Below are 23,103 nucleotides of genomic sequence, written 5' to 3'. Positions count from 1 at the left end.
CCAGGCTAGAGTAATAGTAGAATCACTCCAGGCATAACACTCTACATTACTTCCAACCGCAACTTTCACCCGTTGAATTAATTTTGCCAGAAGATGTGCTGCACAAAGTTCTAATTATACCCGATACTCAAAATGAGTATTGGGGTATATTAGATTTGTGGTAAAAGTGGATGTGTGTAACGTCCAGAAGGAATCGTTTCCGACCCCATAAAGTATATATATTCTTGATCAGCATCAATAGCCGAGTCGATTGAGCCCTGTCTGTCTGTCCGTCTGTCCGTCCGTCCGTCCGTCCCCTTCAGCGCCTAGTGCTCAAAGACTATAAGAGCTAGAGCAACGATGTTTTGGATCCAGACTTCTGTGATATGTCACTGCTACAAAAATATTTTAAAACTTCGCCCCGCCCACATCCGCCCCCACAAAGGACGAAAGTCTGTGGCATCCACAATTTTAAAGATACGATAAAGCCAAAAACGCAGAATCGTAGAGGATGACTTTATCTTCAAGAGTGCAAAATCTGAACCAGATCGTATAATTATTATAGCCAGCATCAAGAAAACAGTTTCATTTTTTCTCGCCCTGTCTCTCTCTAACACACACGTAGCATAGGCGGCTTTGCTTAGAGTAAAACATTAGCGCCTAGATCTCAGAGACTACAAAAGCTAGAGCAACCAAATTTGGTATCCACACTCCTAATATATCGGACCGAGACGAGTTTGTTTCAAAATTTCGCCACACCCCCTTCCGCCCCCGCAAAGGATGAAAATCTGGGGATATTCACAAATCTCAGAGACTATAAGAGCTAGAGCAACGATGTTTTGGATCCAGACTTCTGTGATATGTCACTGCTACAAAAATATTTTAAAACTTCGCCCCGCCCACTTCCGCCCCCACAAAGGACGAAAATCTGTGGCATCCACATTTTTAAAGATACGATAAAACCAAAAACGCAGAATCGTAGAAGATGACTATATGTTCTAGAGTGCAAAATCTGAACCAGATCGAATAATGATTATAGCCAGAATCAAGAAAACAATTTCATTCTTTCTCGCTCTGTCTCTCTCTAACACACAGGTTTCATGGTCGGTTTTGTCAATTGCAAAATATGAGTTCAAGGATCTCAGAACCTATAAGAGCCAGAGCAACCAAATTTGGTATCCACACTCCTGTGATATCAGACCTTGACCGTTTCATGTCCAAATTTCGCCACACCCCCTTCCGCCCCCGCAAAGGACGAAAATCTGGTGCATCCACAAATCTCCGAGACTATTAAGGCTAGAGTAACCAAATTTGGTATCCGCACTCCTGTTAAATCTCACTATAAAACGTATATCTCAAAATTTCGCCCCACCCCCTTCCGCCCCCACAAAAGACGAAAATCTGTTGCATCCACAATATTGCACATTCGAGAAAACTAAAAACGCAGAATCATAGATAATGACCATATCTATCAGATTGCTGAATCTGGATCAGATCAGATCATTTTTATAGCCAAAAGGAACAAAACAATTTGCACTGGCTACGCAGCCCCCGACGTCACGCTCAGACTGATTTTCTGTCTCTCTCGCACGCACTCCTTGTCGTGTCGTTTAATATTAGCGGCGTCTGCCGGAGGAGAGCCATACTGACTTAGTATCGAGTATAACTGTAGAGTTGCGGTCTCCGCAGCAACTCACAACGTTCCCCCTCGTTTTGGAATAGTTTTCCGATTCTTCTTTGGATTAACTTTGCTTTTGCTGGCATACACTACGGCAGCATAAGCCTTTTCGGATGCATCGGCAAACCCATGAATTTGCATCGTCTTATTGTGCTGAGAATTTAGCCATCTCGGTATCCGAATGCTCTCTAACTGTGTTAAACTATTTTTAAACGAATTCCATTCTCGAGTATCCTGTTCTAATAATTCTTCATCCCAATTTTTGTCTGCTAGCCAAAGTTTTTGAATAAAGAATTTTCCGACAAGTGTCACTGGAGACAACCAGCCTAAGGGGTCATATATCTTGGCTAAGGTAGATAATACTATTCTTTTGTTATTTTTCTTAATTGGTTCATAGTGGAAACTGAACCTAAACTCGTCTTTAACCGGTTCCCATTGTAGTCCTAATGTTTTGACGGATTCATTCTCCTCAATGGTTAATACTTTATTTTCTTGGTCATCTCTAATGCCTTCTATAATTTCTGGGATATTTGTTATCCACTTTCTTAAGTTAAACCCAACCTTATTAAACTCCCGGGTAACTTCCTTTACATGCTTTTTAGCATCCAGTATCGTGTCGGCACCTGTCATCAGGTCGTCCATATAAAAATCATTCTTTATGATTTCCCTAATTGCTTGATTTTTGCAATTATCTGCTATTGCAACAAGCCCCCTGGTTGCTAAGTAGGGTGCTGAAGCTGTACCGTACGTAGCGGTTGTAAGTTTATAATCTTTTAACTTTTCGTTTGGATTATCTCTCCAAATTATATGCAAATATTGTTGATCGTCTTTATCAACATTAATTTGCCGGTACATTTTTTCAATGTCCGCAGATATTACAAATGGCCATTTACGCCATTTCCCCATAATATCGAAGATATCTTTTTGGACCCTTGGTCCAACCCACATGATATCATTTAAACTTTTATTGTTTGTGGTTTTTGCTGAAGCATCGAAAACCACCCTCAGCTTTGTCGTTAGACTGGAATCTCTAATGACTCCTTGATGGGGTAAATAATATTTCCCATCTTCTTTGGACTCTACCATATGTCCTAAGTTCTTATATTCATGCATGAACTTTACATAATTTTCTTTTAATGTTTTATTATTGCTATTTCTTTCTAAACTATAAAATCGCGCTATAGCTTGGTGTTTTGAATCTCCTAGATCCTTTTCTTTTTTAAATGGTATTTTAACCATATACCTACCATTCTCATCTCTTCTTGTTGTTTCCAAGAAATGCTCCTCGCACACATCTTCTTCTACGTCATTCTTTTCACTTTCCAATTCCCAGAACCGCTCTAAGTCCCCAACTTCAATTGTTGTCGCCACAATAAATTTATCACCTTTTGATTTGGTGCAACCGGATATAATCCATCCGAATTCTGTATTTTGTCCAAGTAGTCCGTCTATTTTTACTACTCCGTCTTTTAAAATATGGGTATACAAATCTATCCCAATTATTACATCTACCCTACCCTGTTAAAGTTAGGGTCTGCCAACACATAATCTTGCCACTTAGTTTTATCAATATTAAAAGACTTTAATGGTAAAGATTTCATCAAATTCGGAAGAATAATTGCTTCAATATTTAGAGGACCTTTATTATAATCACGAGTTTTTACCGATAAAGTAACTTTGTACTTTGAAGTGAAAGAGTCTGTAGATGACACTCCACTTACTTCGGTGTTCGCTCTTTTTCGTACAAAGTTTAATATTTGCGCAGCTTCTTCTGAAATTATGGTACATTGCGACCCACAATCAATGAGAGCTCTAAGGTTTTGATAGCCTCCATTCCTTGCCCTTACTTTTATAAGTGCTGTGGCTAAGAACGCTTGTTCTTTTGTCAAGCAAGTGTTAACATTTTCCCTCTTTTCGTAGGGAATATGGAGCATCGTATGATGAGGTTTTTTACAAATCCCACATAAAATTTCAGAAAAGCATTTCTTATACATATCATGCCTACAGCATTTTGTGCAAAGGCGCTGTTTTTTAATAAACTTGCCTCTATCTTGTGATGGACCTATTTCAGGCAGAGGTAAGCTCAGTCCCGTCCAGGGGTCAATCCACAAGAAATTTGTAGAAATGGATGGAACTTCAAAGGAGACGTCGGGGGTGGCCTATCGTAGAGTAGATGGATCGGGGCTTGGGCGGGCGTTGCTAGCGTCGTGTATCGAATGGTGTATGTGGACGTGGAGTGGGGTGGAGTCGGTGCCTCGGCTAATTGAAGTGAACTTACGCAATCGGGTGTTTTTACTTCGATAATTTGACACTTTATTGTACGTATTAGTAGTTTAAATGCACTTATTTTTACTTCGTCGCCGATGTCTTCTCGTGAGTTCCGAGTACCGCGTCTGTACTCCGGGTCGAGTCTCTGCGTAAGTGTTGGCACCCCGACCGTACTGTGAGCCGGGTTTCTGCGTAAGTCTTGGTACCACGACCGTACTGTGAGCCGGGTTTCTGCGTAAGTCCCTCTTTGGTTCTCGTCGCCGTCTTTTTATAGGGGGGTGCACTTTGCCGTTCTTGGTGATCGTTGCAGATTTTGGCGGCGCCGACTTTCCTCCGTCGATGAACCCGGAAGGCCGCACTCGGCCGATGGCTTGGCTTGGAGTGGGGGAAAGCTCGTGTGACCTGATGTCTTTGGTCAGCGTTCTAGAGTTGGCGCGTGTTGATTGTTGGTTGCTTGCGACGCGCTCATTATCGGGCGGTGGACGTATTGTATCGAAACCTTTTAGGTTCGTTACACCCTCCCCTTTCTTCCCCGGCGAGAGTTACGAGGACTCGCGGGTCGGGCTCTTGTGGTTTCTTCTGTGGTCTGCGTTGGGGTTTCCTCGTTCTCTTCGCTTCGTCAGCGGATTTGTGGGGCGCGCGGTCGTGAGCGTTACGTTACTTCTCTCGCTGCCGCCAGCGGTGTTCGATTAATTGGTGGTCGCGCGGTTCGCTGCGCTTGCATTCTCGGCGGTATTATGCCATCGGGCTCGTTTTTATGCCGGGGCTGTCTTTTGGCCGGGTGTCCCGGGTTTTGCTGACTCAGCGGTGCCGTGGTTGGGGCGTCGGGTTGAGGTCTCGTTGCTTTCCTCGTCGATGTCAGCATTCTCGAGTAGGTCAGTGGGTTCTTCGGACTCGTGATCGTGGAACTCCTTCAGGTCGTTGATATTTGCGGTTTTGTGTTTCCGGCTTTCGCAGTGTTGTAACTTGGCGATGTTTGGCGACGGAAAACTCTTGACCCGGTAGGGGCCGTCGAACTTCGGGGCTAGCTTTGCCGCAAAGCCCTCGGCGGCGTTTGAGAGGTGGTGTTGGCGTAGTAGTACCAGTGATCCGACGGCGGGGCGCCATAGTCGCCGGCGGAGGTTGTAATGTCTCCCTTGTTCTTGACTGGCTCTCTGAATGTTGTTCCGGACGATGGCGAATGCTCCTTTCAGCCTCGTCGCTTTGTTGGTGGCCGTCTCTGGCGTACTTCCTGTCCCGGGCGTGACTTCGTCGTAGAGGGCGCCGGGGAGTCGGGGCTCTCTTCCTTGCAGGAGGAAGGCGGGGCTGAATCCGGTCGTCTCGGAGACGCTGGAGTTGATCGCCAATGTCATCTCGGGTAGGAGCTCGTCCCATGTGTTCTGGTGGTCGTCGACGAACTGGGCGATCATCGTTTTCACAGTGCGATTGGCTCTCTCCGTCGGGTTTTCCTGGGGGCAATATGGGGCTGTGTGTTGCAGCTCCACGCCTGCGCTTCGCATGAATGTTCTAAACGATCGTCTGGTTAACTGGGTTCCGTTGTCGCAGACGAATAGTTTCGGTACGCCGAAGCTGCTCAGTATTCGTTCTCTGAAGGCTCGTTCGAGGTTCGCCGTTGTCGCTTTCTTGAGGGGTACCAGTTCGACCCACTTGGAGAAAGAGTCGAAGAATACCAGTAAGATGGTGTTCCCGTGCTTGGACCGTGGTAATAGTCCGACGAAATCGGCACACAGGGTGGCGAAGGGTTCTTCGGCTTTAAGTGTGAGCATCCTACCCACGGCCTTGCGCTGCGTGGCTTTGAACTTCTGACAGCTTACACAGCCCTGCACGTACCGTCGCACGTCTCTGTGTAGTCCTGGACAGTAGTATCGTTGTGTTGTCCTCAGGATTGTTTTTCGGACGCCAAGGTGTCCTGCCGTTGGTTCGTCGTGGCATTCGCGGAGTACTCTCGTCCGGCCGTTTTTGGGCACGCATAGTTTCCACGGTATGTGGTCGTCGTCGTCGGCTCCGTGTCCTAGGTAGCGGTATAGCTGCCCATTTTCGTACGTGTAGTCTGGGTACTTCTGGCGTTCGTCTGGGACTTGTTGGATCCTTTGTTTAAGCCAGGTGCATGGTGTGTCGTCTTCCTCAATGCGGGAGAGGGTCTCCAGTGGTTGTCTTGACAGTGCGTCTGCGACTACGTTCTGGTTGCCGGCCCGATAGTGCACGGCGTATTGGTATTGCTGTAGTTCGAGCGCCCATCTTGCTACTCTCCCGTAAGGGCTCTCGAGGGTATTCAGCCACTTTAGTGCGAGATGATCGGTGATGACGTCGAATCGGTAGCCTTCGAGATAGCATCGCAGTTTTCGGATCGCCCAGATGACGGCGAGGATTCCTTATCGGTGGCCGAGTAGTTTTCTTCTGCCTTGTTGAGGCGTCGACTGACGTATGCGATGACCCGCTCTTTCCCTTCGATCTCTTGGGTGAGGACCCCGCCTACTCCAAGGTTGCTTGCGTCCGTCTGCAGGGAAAATTTGACGTTAAAGTCTGGGCAGGCGAGTACCGGTGCGGTGGTGAGCAGTGTTTTCAGCTCGTCGAAGGCGTCTTGTTGTTCTTGACCCCATGTCCATGCTTTCCCTTTCTTCAGCAGCAGAGACATTGGTTGGACTACGGGGGCAAAGTTTGGGACGAATCTGCGGTACCACCCGGCCATGCCTACGCATTGTCGTAGCTCCTTCAGGTTGGTCGGCGGCCTCAGATCCTTTACGGCTGCGATTTTGTCGGGGTCCGTGTGGATACCTTCTTCGCTGATCACGTGGCCCAGGTATTTTATGTGGCGCTGGAAGAAGGCGCACTTGTCCGTGTTGACCCGCAGGTTTGCCTTCCGCAGTCGTGCGAAAACTTCTTTTACGTTGTTCAGGTGTTCCTGGAAGCTTTTCCCGACGATGACGATGTCGTCGAGATATGCGAACGCGAATGGTTCCATGTCTGCACCGATAACGGCGTCGAGGGTCCGTTGAAACGTGGCTCCCGCGGAGTGTAAACCGAAAGGCATTACTTTCCATTGGTATAATCCTCGGCCGGGTACCGTGAATGCCGTGGCTTCCCGGCTGTCGCGGGCCATTGGTATCTGCCAATATCCGTTTTTCAGGTCGAGGGTCGTGATGAAGTGGGCATTTCGGAGTCGCTCTAGTATGTAGTTGATCCTGGGCAGCGGGTACGCGTCCGGGATGGAGCGCTCGTTTAGCTGTCGATAATCTACACACATGCGCCATCTCCCGTACTTTTTGCGGACCAGGACAATTGGCTCGATTAGGTCGTCGGCTATCAGTTGGTCGACCCGTTCATCGATGATCCGCCGCATGGCTGGATTTTTCGGGTAGTACCGTTGTTTTATGGGTCGGTTGTCCCTCATGACGATGGTGTGTTCCGTCAGATCCGTCGTCCCTCGGAGGCCTGCGAGTGTTGGCAGTTCCTCGTCTAGGAATTTCCGTATTTTCGGTGCGATGTCGGAAGGCCATGGGTCGGAGATTCGTTCCGAATCGTCCTCGGGTGGGTCGTCGATTCCAGGGTCGCAAGTGTGGTCGGGGTTCTCGGGGAGGATTGTTGTGTCGAATGCGCTTGGTGGTTCGACTTCGCGAGTGTGTTCGCTTATGCTGGCGACGATGGCGGGTGCCTCGATCATGAGTAGGGGCTCGTGTGTGTCCTGGGGGGTGCTCGCGCGACGTTGTACTCTGCGTGACGTACGAACGGGCGGGTCTCGGTGGCGATCGGGGGAGGCGTTCCATGATGTCGGGGACGATCGATGGCGCGTCGGCTCCAGGTGCGTCGGGGTTCCGATGGGTGCTTCGTGTGGCAGCGATCGCCTTTCCCGGTTCCTACCTGAGAGGACGCGGGAGTAGCGGGTCGGTCGGTGTCGTAGGGGTCGTTTTCGCGTCGAGGGCGGTGTCGACGCGTTCGTGGGCCGGGGTGGCGGTCAGAGGTGGTACCTCGAGCGCCTGGCTGCTGCGTGGCGGCTGTCGTTGCTGGGGCCGGGTTGTCTTCTGGAGGGGCGTCCTGGGTTCTTTTCCCTTCGTTGGTGGAACCGCGTCGGTGCCCTCGGGAGTCCGGCTCGCTTTCTTCGTGGCTCTGCTTAGTTTTGGTTTTCTCGGAGTGGGCCTGGGGCTAGTGTGCTTCGTCGTGGCCGTGGGTTCTGTGTTCCTTGTTCCTTGTGTTCTTGTCTCGTGTCGTGGCGGGGAATTCATTGGCGGCGAAAGTCTCGAGTTCGTGGGTCCGGGGGCGTGTACTTGGCTGGCGGTGATAATCGGCGTGTTTGGGATGGGGCGTTGGGAGCCTTGGAGCTGGAGGCGTGTGGCGCCACATTGTATTGTGGTTTCAATGGCGCACAGGAAATCCACACCTATGATGGATTGCTCTACCATATTGGGTAGTACCAAGAGTGGCATCTGTATCTCTTGTTCGTCTAGTTTGACGCGCGCTAGCAAGATCTGAGTTATCTCGCGAGCCGAGCCGTCTGCTAGGCGTATCGGGACGCATGCGGCTCGCAGGTCGTTGTCGCAGCCGAGTTTGCGGGCGAGGTCGGCGTTGATGAAGCTTCGGGACGCCCCGGTGTCGACCGTGTCTTCCGCGCGCCGTCCTCCGATGGTCACTCTCGCCATTATCCGGCCGTCGTGTACTTGTAGCGGGTTTCTTGGTTGGTTGTCTGAGGAAGCGTCGTGCCCGGCTGTTCCCGTGTCAGCTGGGGACGCGAGTCGTTTCCCGACGGGTCCCGGCGGCAACAGCCCACGGTGCGCGTTCCGCGCCTGCCGCATTCCCAACAGAAGAGGATCGATGGGTTGATGCAGTCGCGAGAAACACGTCCAGCTTCTCCGCAGCGTCAACAGGCTGCGCGAGTGTTGGCGATGGGGGTGGTGATCATTCTATGTGCCGTTTCCTGTGCTGGAGCGCCGGCCTGGTGCGGCTTCCTTGCGGGTTCCGAAGTGTTCCAGTGAGGTTTTCGGAATTGGGCCCGATTCGTCCCGCTTTCGTTTTGTTGTGCCGTTGGCCGCGTGTACCTGGGTGGTTGTCGAGGGGGATGAGGGTCGCTGGTACGTTTCGTTCCTGGATACTCTCGAACTCTGTAACCAACCTTGTTAATTGCGTCAGACTTCTCAGTTCGTGCCTTCGCGCGTACAGCTGGTACGCCGGGAGGGTGTTGTCATAGATCCGGCTGAGTTCCTTGGCTTCGTCGTACCGGCGTGGTGCATGAGCAACCGGAGATCGATGACGAAGTCCTTGAACGGTTCGCCCACCGCTTGTTTGCGGTCCCTGATCTGGTCTTCCAATTGCTCGAAGTACCGGGGAGGCAGGAAAAAGGCTAGGAATTCCTGGCGGAAATCGGCCCAAGAGGCGCTCTCGAGTCGGCTGGTGCGGAAGCAACGGTTGGCTCGGTCGGTGAGGAGCTCTGCCATAGCTCGCGGCACGTAGTTCATGTCTACCCCGTACGAGAGGGCACGCTCTTCCAGTAGTTCGACGAACGACAGCGGGTCGTCCTGTCCGTCGAACTGGATTCCCCACTTTCGGATCCGTTCCGCCATCTGTGCGGCGTGACTGTAGTAATGACCGTCTGTGGGGCCATTTCCTCCTGCTGTCGGCAAGATCCTTCTCATGGGCGAAGGCCTTGGCTCCGGGGGCGGGGGCTTCGGTAGATCTTCGACGTTTATCGATGTCGGTGAGGTGCTGGCTTTGCCCTCCATGACTCCTGGAACTTGTAGGCTGAGTTTGGGGTCCGTCTTTCGCTTCTCCGTTAGTACTGAGATCTCGGGCTGGGGCGATCTGGCTCGTCCTGGCGATCTGGCGTACTGCCGCTCGAGCTCTGCCAACCTGACCCAGGCATCGTGTTCGATGGGCCCGGCGACTAGTTCGGCGAAATTTCTCCGCAAATCTTCCACGTTACCCTCGCGGCTGAATCCGAATTCCTCCGCGAAGGACTCCAGCTACTCTCGGCGGCGTTCCAGCCGGTAGTCACCCCTGGGTTGGCGACGAATTCTCCAGGGTAATACCCACTGGGCTGTTCCTCTGTATGGGATTCCATCGCTTCGATTGTTACTCGAGTTGGCTGTTTCGCTGGGCTAGCGCTTTTCCTTCACTAGGGCACTGTGTCGAGCTTCGCGGCAGACGCTTCAAATTTCTTCTCGGGGTGACGGCACTGTTCCCGTTTCTCTGTCGCTGTGTCGCGCTTTCGTCTGCTGGTTGCGCAACTCTTGCCGTTGGTATTGTGCGAGGTCGGGGTTTTGTTTGAGTCGTTTTCTTTTGTTCTTCTCTAGTGGCCGTGGGGTTTTATTCCACAAACCCTCGCTGACGTTCCATTGGGTCCCTGCTCGGGCGCCACTTGTGATGGACCTATTTCAGGCTGAGGTAAGCTCAGTCCCGTCCAGGGGTCAATCCACAAGAAATTTGTAGAAATGGATGGAACTTCAAAGGAGACGTCGGGGGTGGCTTATCGTAGAGTAGATGGATCGGGGCTTGGGCGGGCGTTGCTAGCGTTTTGTATCGAATGGTGTTTGTGGACGTGGAGTGGGGTGGAGTCGGTGCCTCGGCTAATTGGAGTGAACTTACGCAATCGGGTGTTTTTACTTCGATAATTTGACACTTTATTGTACGTATTAGTAGTTTAAATGCACTTATTTTTACTTCGTCGCCGATGTCTTCTCGTGAGTTCCGGGTACCGCGTCTGTACTCCGGGTCGAGTCTCTGCGTAAGTTTTGGTACCCCGACCGTACTGTGAGCCGGGTTTCTGCGTAAGTCTTGGTACCACGATCGTACTGTGAGCCGGGTTTCTGCGTAAGTCCCTCTTTGGTTCTCGTCGCCGTCTTTTTATAGGCCCGTATTGCTGGGTCGGCGGGTTTGACAAATGCACTCGGGGTGCACTTTGCCGTTCTTGGTGATCGTTGCAGATTTTGGCGGCGCCGACTTTCCTCCGTCGATGAACCCGGAAGGCCGCACTCGGCCGATGGCTTGGCTTGGAGTGGGAGAAAGCTCGCGTGACCTGATGTCTTTGGTCATCGTTCTGGAGTTGGCGCGTGTTGATCGGTGGTTGCTTGCGGAGGGGGCGCTGGTTGTGGGGTGCGGTGCGATGCGCTCATTATAGGTCGGGGGACGGATTGTATCGAAACCTTTTAGGTTCGTTACAATCTATCGGACTCATTCCCTTAAACTTATAGCAGTGAAGTGTACCGTTGTTCTAAAAATATCATCACATCTGGCAATGCTTGGATCTCTTTTGTCCTTTTTATATGACTTTCATATAATTGTAAGGTATCTTTGTTGAATTTTTTCAACACAATGTGCGCGAAAATCACATCAACTTCTTCTGTTAAGTGTGACTTTAATTTAATTAAATGTATTGACTCGTTTATAGAATCCGAAAACCATTTAATATGTTTCGCTGAATCGTGATCTAGCATTGGTAAGTCTAGTAAACGATTCAGCTGATCCGCAAACATTTTTCGCTTATTTTCATACCGCTTGGTCAGCAATTCCGAGGCGGCATTATAATTCTCCAGTGGCCCAGTTAAAAGGTGAGCTACCATACTCCGTGCCTTACCCTTATCGCGATTTTCAAATAATTGAATTTTAGAGATGTACTCAGACTATCTCTGTTATGAATTAATTCACAAAATATTTGTGAAAAGCCGTCCCACTCTTTTTCTTCGCCCGCGAATGTGGGTACTTCCACTTTCGGAAGATCAGGCAAATCGATATCTTCTTTTTTTACCGTTGCCCTTTTAGTATCCATGCTGTTTTCTTCAGCTATGGTTTGCATCCTAACTTCTAGGTTGCTCAACATGCTTTGAATATCAAAGTCCAACTCGACGATCTGCTCGTTGAAGCTGACGTTTGTTTCATAGCTATGATTAAACTCCTCAATTTTTGAGCTCAGTTTTTTACTGAGGAACTCAATTTTTTCCTTTCTCATTCTACACTCTCCCATTTTAGCCTGATCAAACCTCTGCATGGTTTGCTCTAAATATGTCCTTAGGTTTTCCACTATTCTGTCGATTTCCTCAGATACTTTTTCTATGCTATTGTCAATTTTGGGATCTATGTTTTCCTTCAAAGTTCCAGTCTCCACTGGTTGTAAGTTTGTTTTTTCTACCTTCCCGTTCGTTAACGTTTCATTATTTTTTGACTCTACATACTTTTTATGTATGTCCTCTATATTTTTAATCATTTTTTCGTACTGCTGTCTCTTAAAGTAGTCATGATCGACTACTCCATATGTTAACAGTGCAGAATTATTGCCTGTAACTTTGTTTTTAAGGTCTCCTAACCTTTGGATTACATCGCTGGTCAAATGACCAGCTTCAATCTTTTTAATCTCCCTTGCTATCGCTGCTTGAGCCTCTAATAGCTTAATTATTTGTTCCGACAACATCTTAGTTTAACAATTTTTTTTTTTTACTTTTACTTAATTAGGCTTAAAAACAATTTGAAATATGAGACTTAGCTGATGAATTCTGCTTCTGCTGTTGTTGTTACTGCTGCCTCTGAAGTCGCTGCTGCTGATACCGCTGTTGCTGCTGCTGGTGTTGCCTCTGCTTACGTCGCTGCTGCTGATATCGCTGTCGCTGCTGCTGGTGTTGCCTCTGCTTAAGTCGCTGTCGCTGATCTTCCTGTCGCTGCAGTTATTGTTGCTGGCACAGTGGGCACACACAAACCCATTTATATATTTCTTTTTCACAGTCACAGTTATTTGACACTTTTTTTTTCAATTCTATCCATTAAGCACTTTCGATGTTTCGGATTATTATTTTTTCTCTTTCGATGTTCCGGCCTCGAAAACGCCACCGTCGCGAAAAATTTTTATTTTTCAATTACAATAGATATACATATTTCGTTATCTATTAAAATACAGCCTGTCCAGCTCGTATTTTCCAAATTATTAATTGAAACTTCCGTTTCATTTATTTTTTTTTGTTTTATTCTCCGATCACAATAGATAAACTGGGTATATCTATTAAAAATACAGCCTGTTTAGCTCGTATTTTGCCAAATTATTAATTGAAACTCTCGTTTCATTAATTTATTTTATACTCTGTTCCTTCCAATAGGAGGGAAATCAAAGTTTTTTATTTTGCTACCTTTAGCTGTCAGTGAACTAGACACTTGTTCAGTCTCAAGGAAGCTGGTTTAACTCCGTGCTCTTACCACAGGGGGGAAACAACGGAGAGTCTCGAAGGACCAAAATGTTAAGACCTTAAAAGAAAAGTCTAGACATTTGTGAGTTGAGTTGTAAATTCAAACTAAATTTTATTCTTAAAATCAGAGCCTTATATGTGATTTGACAATGAGGTAGGAGGTACAATTTGGTAGTCTATAGTTATCGTTAGACCTACGCAGAGGATACACTTTACTGAGGGTGTCTTTTTGAGTACATGCTTACATTAGTTTTATTTTAGGACCGCAGTTGTTAAGTGTTTTCTCCACTTGTGTTTTGTTGTCGTATTAATGGGTTACAGATCTCTGTTTACACCAGTGCAGTCATAACTTGTCTACTTTATGTTATTTCTTTAGAGATCGGTGTTGTTACATGAGTTTATGTGTACAATAATCTATTTATATTTTAAACATTCAGCAAGGGGCCGAAAGTGGCATTGTATTGACGATAATATGTTCATGTTTGAACAGAAGGCATACGCATTTAGCTCTGACTGTACCGTGACCGTGGTCGGACAGGATTCGACTTCAGGTCCAACATCGTTTTTGATGCTTTCGCTGCCGGAGAAGCCTTTCGTTTCGGAGAGCAGCGGGCGGACGGACACACTCCCTTGTCGTTAGCGGTTGTTCTGGTTTCCGGCTAACACGCACACACACATATGCACTCTCGCATATGCATATGAAAGTGTTCCCGCCCTCTAGTACCAGGCAACTAGTTCCGCACTGGTGCCGCACTAGCTACCATTCTCACCTCCCTGGTTCCAGATCGATTACCCGCAATGTGTTTCAGCGGAGAATTTAACACATGCATGTCCTAGGGCGGAACCACCCCTGGTTCCCGCTCGACTACCCTTCGATTACCTGTAGCTAGTTGCTCAGGAGGTAGTTCCGAACTAGTTACCAGTAGAAAGCCAGCAACTAGTTCCCCACTCGACTACCCTTCGATTACCTGTAGCTAGCTCTGACCTAGTTACCAGTAACTAGTTCCGAACTGACTATTGGTAGTAGTCAATCTGGCAGTCTGGAATAATACAAAAATAAAAACACAATGTCTTTCATTATAACGAATAATTTTTAATTTTATGATGCTTAGCCTAATCCTGGTTTTTGGCAAGACACTTCTTCTTAAAAACCCTTTTCTTCATCCTTTGCATTGCCTTTCGCACAGTGTTTTCGGGGGGCTCATCGCCAGGCGAAATACATTCTGTAATTAATATTTGTTTTAATTTATATGAAAAATTTTTAAATCTCTAGAAGTGTAAATGGTATTTTACCTAGCAAAGCTGCAAAAAATTCTTTGTGGGTCCTAAGGGCCTTCTTCCCTTGGACCCCATCGACGTTATAGGCTAGAACAATTTCCTCACTCAATAAAGTTTAAGCCGCTCAAAACGCCAGCTGGCTGGAGAATCGATTTCCTTGCTGTTATCTGTTATCTTTCCTGCACAAAGCTAACTTTTCAATTTTAGCGTCCCTTTCACCCTTACGGAGTCTACGCAAATGCCTTTTGCTCATCATTTTATTTGAAATATATAATATATATTTGCACGTACCTGTTTATATTAATTTGATTTATTTATTAATTCTTTTCCACTTTTTTAATAAATGTTTACACAAAAGACTCTTCCAGCGATTAGATGTTGTACAGAAGTGAACAAAATCAACGCATAAAGCAAACGAGGAAAACAAATGCATTTTGTTTGTGTAAATTCTTGTCTCTTTCATTCCACGAGCGCAACTACAGTAAAATATCACGATTAACTTACCATTTCGGTGCTTATTGCATGTCGTGGCTCGGTAAAAACTAGCTGAGTGGGCACTGTAACTCCACGGAATTGCGGTTATTTGCCGCCTTCAAAAACAAACCGAAGGCGGCTTCGTTTTTCGGTTCTTTTTCGACAGGTCCGCGTTCGCTTCCCGCCTAGCTAGTTGCAAAACTAGTACATTGTAGTCGACGAAGACCTGGTCCGCGTTCGCTTCCCGCGTAACTAGTTGCGTAGCTAGTTGCGCGGTAAGCAGCGCAGAACTAGTTCGAGAGGGGTCAATTGACCCCTTTGGTTCTACAGAGCGTGTTCCGTTGAGTATCTGTGTGTGTTCGTGTGTAGAGTTTGGATTGTCTGCTTTGATCCCTTGTTAATAATATAAATGATGATTTATGACCCACCGAGGAACAGAACCACAGCAATTGTCGGGGTCCAGCAGACCAGCAGCTGGGACAGCGGTTACTGGGGGTAAGGGCAAGGGCCAGGGGCCCGGGGCCAGGGGCCAGGAGCCCCAATGAATTATTGATCAACTAAAAGATGGCCAACGCTCAGCATAATTGACAATTACTCTCCCAAAAACATAAAAGAACGCATAGAACTAGCAGGAGAAGTTTTTTTGTTGCCAGAAAAAGAGCTTAGAGCACAACCCCCAAAGAGCACAAGAAAATATTTAAGCCATTTGCCAGCACATTAAAATCGAATTTCGTAACGCAAAACAACAAAATAATAAAAAATGGAGCCATGCACGCAGAGACACACCCCTCCAGAAGCAGAAACAGAAGCAGAAGGAACCCCCGACATAGAAGGCATAAAAGAGCCGCAGGACTCGGTTTTGTGACCCACCAAAGCTACAAAAAAAAACAACGGAAATTTATGCAAACGAATTAAATCGGCAAGCTGGCAGGAAGCCATAGACAGAAACAGAGCCACAACCAAAAGCAGGAGCAGTAGTAGGACTAGGATCTCGAGGATGCTCCACGAGCGGGAGTAGAAGCAGCAGCATGCGCATGCTAAAGGATAATGATACAATATATACCTATATTATTTGTGGAAATTTAAATATTTGTACCTACAAGGCGATGGCCGAAAACCAATCTACTTACTGCCGATTAGCGCTCGGGGACCAACTTTGGCAATTAGCCGAGACCCCTGGAGGAGCTGGGAGGAGCCGAGCCCATATCAAAGATGGGGCCCTAAAAGTGCTACCAGGGAGCATTCATTCCCGTAGTTCGAATCATTTATGGGGAAACATCTATATAGGGCTGTTTGCCTTTTTATGAAATTGAAAATTTCACACAGCGACAATAATTCATGCCGCCTAGAAACGGGAGGGGAGGGGGTAAGGGGAAAGCTGAGGCCATATCATAAGTCTGAGTCGGGGCCAAAAATATAACAACGGGCGACGCATGCCAGGCACATATATCATTCTGCCAGTTGAGCGGGAATCAGAATGGAACTGGGACCCAGAGAGGGATGGCATGGCATGGCATGGCATAGTAGCGTTGAATGCAGGAAAATACAAATAAACAAGCTTAAAAGTGTTGCGGAGGGGATGGGGAAAGAAAATAGCAACAGCACCAGCAGCACAGAGGTATTTTAATTCTTATATACCCCTCGGACACGATATCCGTGTAAATTCCAGGGGGATCATCGACGGAATTTTAGGCCAATGCATTTGATTGTGTTTCTTGCCACAAAATGAAGCCAGTTGCCTCTGTGTGTGTTTGTGTGTGTGTGAGTGTCGCTGTCTTGACTTCCCAGGGAATTGTTGCTGCCCGTGATCCCATTTACATGTGCGCCTCCACCACCGTCTCCATCTCCACCTTGCCCCCCGAACTCCTTGCTGCTGTAGCCTACTCGTCCTAGTCCCTGTTCTGCTTCTTGTGGCGTGCCCCTAACATGGTTATAGCATTAAGCAAAGTTGTAGGCTAGATTTGAATGCCGCACGGCCGTGGCCGCCACTCTCCCCGCCAATTGTGCTCCCCGGCATTGTCTAGGACTTTCGCTTTGTTTAAACATTCAACGTTCATTATTTCTCCTTCGTTAGCTGTCACTTGCCTCTTGCCTCCCTCAGTTCCATTTCCCCACCTTTCACGCATTTCCCCGCTGTTGCATATTTAATAAACTTTTCAGTTAATTTTCATCATTCGCATCTGTCTAGTTCCGTTAGAGCGCAGCACTTCCTTTGCGGCAATAAATAAAAAAACGAGTCGCATCCACAATACAACCCCAACCCCCACCCCAACGCCGATTCCGTCTGCGACTCCGTCGTCAGCTGATGGAGCTATATATAGAAAATAGTGCCAGAGCCAGGCAGCCACCCAAAAGAGGAAGAGCCCAATCGAACGGACAAAGGGCTTCCATTCAGTGTATCGACGTGCGCGATGGAGTGCAGAGCTGTTCCCATTCTTCCGAATTACGCCCAAGCCTGGTTCGTATCGCAGTTTACCCAAGACCCTCTCTCCCTGTCTAGAACTAATTAAACCATCTTCCGCCTCTTCCGACTCAGTAAGGATGTGTATATGTCGCCACTTCCACGCAAGAGATCTTTGTGCCACACGCTGTTCGCTTACAGGACTCTAAACGATCCCGTCATCATTTTGATCACCTTGGCCGTAGTCGTCGGCTCTTTCTGCCTGCTGAGCGGCTTCATTCTGATCTGCGTCGTCTCCAAAGCCTGGCAGGACGAGACCTCCGAGGCAATATTGCTAATGGGTAAGTGCTGCATCCCCTTGCATTCCATTCCATTCCATCCCACCCCATCCCGTCCTAATGTATCCATCGGTTGCTTAGGCATTGGTTTCTTCATCACATCCCTGTCCTGTGTATCGTGGAAGCTGACGAGAGCCCAGCGCCTCACCTAGATTGTGGAGGCCATCATTAATCGTGATACGACGGAGGCGGTTTAATTTTAAGCATTAGATGCCCAATTAGTCGGTTCTAAATTATTTATATTCACTAAGCAAGAGAACTCTGTGTACCCAAGCTTATTTCATATATTTATGCAATTATATACTGCATCTGGGCGCTAATGCTGCTACTGGGCCACAGTCCGGGTGATCCAGGGAATGAATCTGGTGACGTCCGTGTAGATTGATGTCTTACCCTCCCCCGTCTCTCCCAGCTCCTTTTGGCCACAGTTTTCGGGGCCGTAGCTCACGATGCCGATCTGCACAAAGCGCTGTTTGCTCTTCAAGGGGAGAGCAAGGGGCCTCCAGAGTCGCCCTTGCAGCTGTCCTGGAGGGAGGCGCTGACGCAGATCTGGTTCTTGGCGATGGATCTGTTCTGCATAGCGATGCAGCTGGCGAGGGGCAGGCGGGAGACCCCAGCCTCCATGGGAACATCGGAATCATTCCCATGGGCCGTCTGTCTGCCCCAGCCCGTCACTCGCATAACTTTCGTCGCCAGGATACTCTTTTCCAGCTCTACGTAGAGTGGCAGGCATATGGGATTGATGTGATCTGGCCATAGAAAATACCACGTTACGACATGATATAGGATTTCCACGTGGAGGAAGCGCTTACCCTTAAACACCACGTCCCTCACCAGCTTGACGAGGGCTATATCATTCTTTTGGGTGAATCTCGAGTATCCATCGTGCGGGATGATCTTTTCGATGCCAATGTCCTCGTAGGGCGGCTGACAACTTGTCTTCGAGTCCACAATCCTGCAGTCCACCTCAGAGGTAATATTGTGCTCTCCAAGCCTTACTGCCACGCTGCTCAGAGATCAGACTTAAATGATTGGTTGAATGGTTGGACAGAGGCTGAAATCTACTTACGGGAATCCATTGATCATGCAGTGAGCGGCGATTAGGACGAAGCCTGCTTGCGAAAGGAGAGTTAGGACCAGTGAAACGATTCGTTCAGCGATGCAGGAAACCACCACACTGAAATTGGCCCCTTCCCTGGGTGCCGGGTTCTGTAGCATCATACTTGAGCAGAGCCATCCAAGGTCTCGATCCCATCTTAATTTCGCTGCCGCCAAGCACCTTGAGTCTCAAGAACTTGCCGCATGCCTCCTCAGACTGCTGTAGCAGCTCCAGTCCCGTTCCGTTCACGTGCTCTTCGCAGCAGACGAATGCCTACGGATCGTTGAGTGCACATTCCAAAGAGATCATCATGTGACTTACCCTTTTTGGTTGAGCAGCCAGCGTTTTCCTTGATCCTCGTTTCCTCCTCAGTTAGCGGTAATCCTTTCTTAATTTTCGTAAAAAGATCCCTGAGGTAGGCACATTCTCCGAAGTGCTTACACCAGCCAGGCTTGTGCTTAAAGGTTGTGCAAAATGAGGGATCTGCAAGATCGGGGAGTCGGCATGAGTTCCTTTTCACCAGTTGCCCACTTCCAGACCATCGACAGACATTCTCCGCCTGCTCCAAAATGCACCAACGACACCGACACCAGACACAGACATATCCCCAACGATTCTTAGAGAGAATCTCCGTCTCTATTCATCGCACGCTCTTCTGTAAAGAACATCTTTTTTTCTACGAGATCTCACCATATTATAGATCATTGTACAGCCCTTACCCAAGAGCATCCCTCTGTGTATTGTATAGCAGCTATGCAGCTGTGGCGTGGCGGGACAGAGGGCAGCTGCAACTGCATAGGGCTGGGGCTGTCGCTAAATGAAAACCTACCTGAAGAAGGCCTGCGCTAGCCGTTCATTTTCAGTTCGAGTCGCTATCTTGCCGAAAGATGCCGCACTTGCAGCGCCTTTACCCGACCTGGGCCAGGCATTCCATACACATCGCAAGAAGCCTCTGGCGCCGCTGCACCCAACTGTCGAGGAGTCCAAAGTTCCAGCGCTACGTGCGGTAAGCGGAAGTTCATACATTCTCCCCCAAGAGCCATCGCCAACTGATTCGATTGCTTCAGATTTCTACAGTCAAACCTGTGCCCCGTCTAGTCCGTGCTGCAGCTGCATTGCTGGAGTGGAGTTTGGAAGAAGATCAGGGCTCTTTCAGCGGATGACAGCATCGGCAGCAAACTTTCTGCGATTCTTCCACAAAAAATGCGCAGCATTCGCAGTAATTGTGTCTGCTTTGAGAGTCGACGCACGTAGGAGGGGTTGATGGATGCCAAAAATTTAGCACACACTGCGCATTATTTATACACCATTATACCCCAAAGAAATGGCAAACGACCTTCACCCACTCCACAGAAGTAGATCACGGGAGCAATGGGATCAGCTGGAAGATTATAAAGACTCCTCGTACTCCCAATTCGTGAAGCATTTTTAAAAACTGCAATGAGATGGCGAGATGAAGAGGTCTACCTCATATCGATGCCATGTCAATCACTTGATGACGACAGCGCGATCGAACGGGGCAATACCATAGCCCCGACTGGGAATCTACCCATTCTCGAACAGTACAGCCGGTACAGCTTAAAACCCGTAGCCCCAGCAAAATACTCTGAAAATATTCACATCGATCAGATCTCACCAGCATCGCGCCGTCGGCCTGATCTTGCGGGCCCTCGCTGCTGGCAGTCTGCTGATCCTGATGAGTGTCATCCACCAGGACAACGACGACTCCGGCTCCCACTACATCCACCCGCGGCACGCCATGCAATATCCCCGACTAGGCCCGTCGCCGTATGGCCCAGATTACTTAATTTTACTTGTAATAAGCTTAGGTTAAGTGCAATTAAAGCGTAATCTACAGTTCACAGTCCGTTTCCGGATAGCCGCGCTGATCGTGATTGCGCTCACCTACTGCTTCGGATAGTACTGTAGAGATTAACCAGTTGCGGCCTGTGCAACATTACTTATGGCTCACACAGTGAATTTCCCTGATTCACACACCACATATTTATAGACACAAATGTCGTTCAATTAATGTATATAATTTATGGAGGATGCCGCACTTTTCCGTATACCAACTAAGTCCCTCCAGTCTGAATGTGTTTATACCCGATACTCAAAATGAGTATTGGGGTATATTAGATTTGTGGTAAAAGTGGATGTGTGTAACGTCCAGAAGGAATCGTTTCCGACCCCATAAAGTGTATATATTCTTGATCAGCATCAATAGCCGAGTCGAATGCGTGTTAACAATTTATTCCGCAGACCCCATCCACCCATCGTGCCATCACCAGCTCCATTCATCTTTTTTCGCTTTCAGCTTCCTAAATATTTATGAGCCCGCTTCTGGCTCTTCAGCGCGGTAAATATTTAAAGCGAACATTTTAGCCACTGCTTCCCCAAAGTAGCCTTTAAAGCGGCAGACACGACACAAGAGTAGAGTAAATGCACTCCCACACTTCACCCATAGTTCATGGAATATTACTACTGCTCGTAGCACGAGCATATGGCTTCATTATAGTCGGACAAACGTGTAATTTCCTGTGGCATAATTTGCTGAAATAAAATAATTAAATGTGACAAAGTCAGGCAGGGAATCTGAGGTTCGAAAGTGTTGGGGCCAAAACTCTTTAATTGATGGACAGCAAAGATAATACTATTGGGGTTGGTATTGGTGTTTGTGTGGATTTTGCATGGTTTAGTGGGGAATACCCTCCTGAATAAAGGCCGTGACATGACAAAGTCATTGCCGTTGACATAAACAAGGAATCGAAGACCAGGCCCCAGGATCCCCAAACTCTCTGATTCCATTGAACACACTCTTGCTGCTTCTCTAGAGCAAATGTCGAGCGTTTTGTGGGGCCCCGGAAAATCGAAAAACGAAAACAATGTCAAACACATCAAAGTCAAACAGCGATTTTCCAGTGCTACAGTTCTCCAGCGCACCATCCCTCCCACTCTCGCTTCCATACAAGACCCATACCTATTTTCATTCCCCAAATGGCAAATGGCAGGCAAATCAACTGAAAAAATCACAACAAAAAATAACAGAAAATGTATATAAACGAAGCGATTCCACGAGCAGCTGGGAAAATCGGTTGCACAGGGAGTAAAAGTAAAAGAAAAAGGAAAAACAACGGGGGGAAAGTGCAGATTTGGCAAAAATGGAGAACGATGTCAAATGCAAATTGACAGCTTTCAATATCAATTCCAAAACAATCGCGAGGGAAATGAAATGCCAGCGAACGAAGTAACATCAATTTTCCTTGTCAAGTGCAACAGACACACTCTTTTGCTATTTCTCCCTCTCTATCTCTCTTCCTCGCCCTCTCTATCGCTCCGTTTGGGGCACTATATGCCGACTTGCATGTAACACTTCTACTTCATTCGATTGAAGCCATTCAAATGCAATCAAACGGCTTGACAGGTTAAATTAATTAAACCGGATTTATGTGGATACATCAGAAGTTGTCCGGAGAGAGAATTCTCAACTTTCGGCTCTCGACTCCTTTGGCTGCTTTTCCTGGCTTTGCCTGGTCGGTTCTGTTGCTTTTGATGTGGTTTCGGTTTATATTGGTCGCATGCCCAGGATTCAAATGGCCGCCCGGCCAGTCGTCTGAGCAGTAACCAGGCTTGATGTGTGGTTTAGGTGCATTTCGCAAATTAACCTTGCGGTGCCTCAGAGCAGAGAAGGAAAGCAGAAGAGCAGGAGAGCTCTACCCAGCCCTGCCTCGTCTCTGTTTGTCAATGGATTAAGCATTTAATGATCAGATGAGTAATTTGCATAAATTAAGTCTGTCGCCTACTGCAGCAACGATACGAAGGCGGGCCCCCCAGGGAACAGCTAAAACTTATTATCTCAATAACCAGCGACCTGCTCATAGCTCAACTCCAAGTCCAAATCCCATTGCCATTGCAAGGTCCGATAAAATACGCAACTTGCAGCATTTCAACAAGCAAATTATAGAACCAGAATAAGGGAATGGAAGACAATGCGACTTGTGGATACCAACATTCCTGAACTTTTTATGTATTGCAAAACGACTTCCTCATTTGCTCGCAGTACGAGTATAGCATACCCTTTCTGCTCTGGCAGTACCGTGTATTAAAATGGGAAAAGAGCCGAGGAAATATAATGCGAAGGGGCATAAATTCAGGGCATAAATTTCAATGCCCCTTATGCGCATTTTTCTTATCGGGCAGACATTCCATGTAAAAGCCTCACAGACCCCCTCACAGACCCCTAACAGACTCGAATCGAATCGAACGGAATGGAATGGATGGCATCGACATCGACCCGAGGGAGATGCTGCCAAATGGCAACGTTATGAGAATTATGAGGGCAACAAGGAGCCGCAAGGAACGAAAGCGACGTAGTATTGATTTTCTGCCGAGTCCTGCCTGCTCTCGCCAGACTTTGACAGAGAAGAGAAAAA

At 47.8% G+C, this 23,103-nt stretch overlaps 2 protein-coding genes and 1 pseudogene across 2 annotated transcripts; 2 read left to right on the top strand and 1 right to left on the bottom strand.

Moving 5' to 3' along the window:
* The first annotated feature begins 17,243 nt into the window (after nucleotides 1-17,243).
* On the top strand, nucleotides 17,244-17,803 carry LOC117192851. The gene is made up of 3 exons (XM_033397604.1): nucleotides 17,244-17,290; nucleotides 17,369-17,574; nucleotides 17,653-17,803. The coding sequence occupies exons 1-3, from the start codon at nucleotides 17,244-17,246 to the stop codon at nucleotides 17,721-17,723; spliced, it is 324 nt and encodes a 107-aa protein (XP_033253495.1). The 3' UTR covers nucleotides 17,724-17,803.
* A 93-nt stretch (nucleotides 17,804-17,896) lies between these two features.
* LOC117192850 lies at nucleotides 17,897-18,789 on the bottom strand (annotated as a pseudogene).
* A 698-nt stretch (nucleotides 18,790-19,487) lies between these two features.
* LOC117192849 lies at nucleotides 19,488-20,753 on the top strand. The gene is made up of 2 exons (XM_033397603.1): nucleotides 19,488-19,676; nucleotides 20,262-20,753. The coding sequence occupies exons 1-2, from the start codon at nucleotides 19,488-19,490 to the stop codon at nucleotides 20,502-20,504; spliced, it is 432 nt and encodes a 143-aa protein (XP_033253494.1). The 3' UTR covers nucleotides 20,505-20,753.
* Nucleotides 20,754-23,103: the final 2,350 nt, after the last annotated feature.

The sequence above is a fragment of the Drosophila miranda genome, assembly GCF_003369915.1.
Source record: "Drosophila miranda strain MSH22 chromosome Y unlocalized genomic scaffold, D.miranda_PacBio2.1 Contig_Y2_pilon, whole genome shotgun sequence".
In the NCBI taxonomy this organism is placed as follows: Eukaryota; Metazoa; Arthropoda; class Insecta; order Diptera; family Drosophilidae; genus Drosophila; species Drosophila miranda.
The sequence above is the reverse complement of the archived record's forward strand: the minus strand, read 5'-3'. Positions and strand labels throughout refer to the sequence as shown.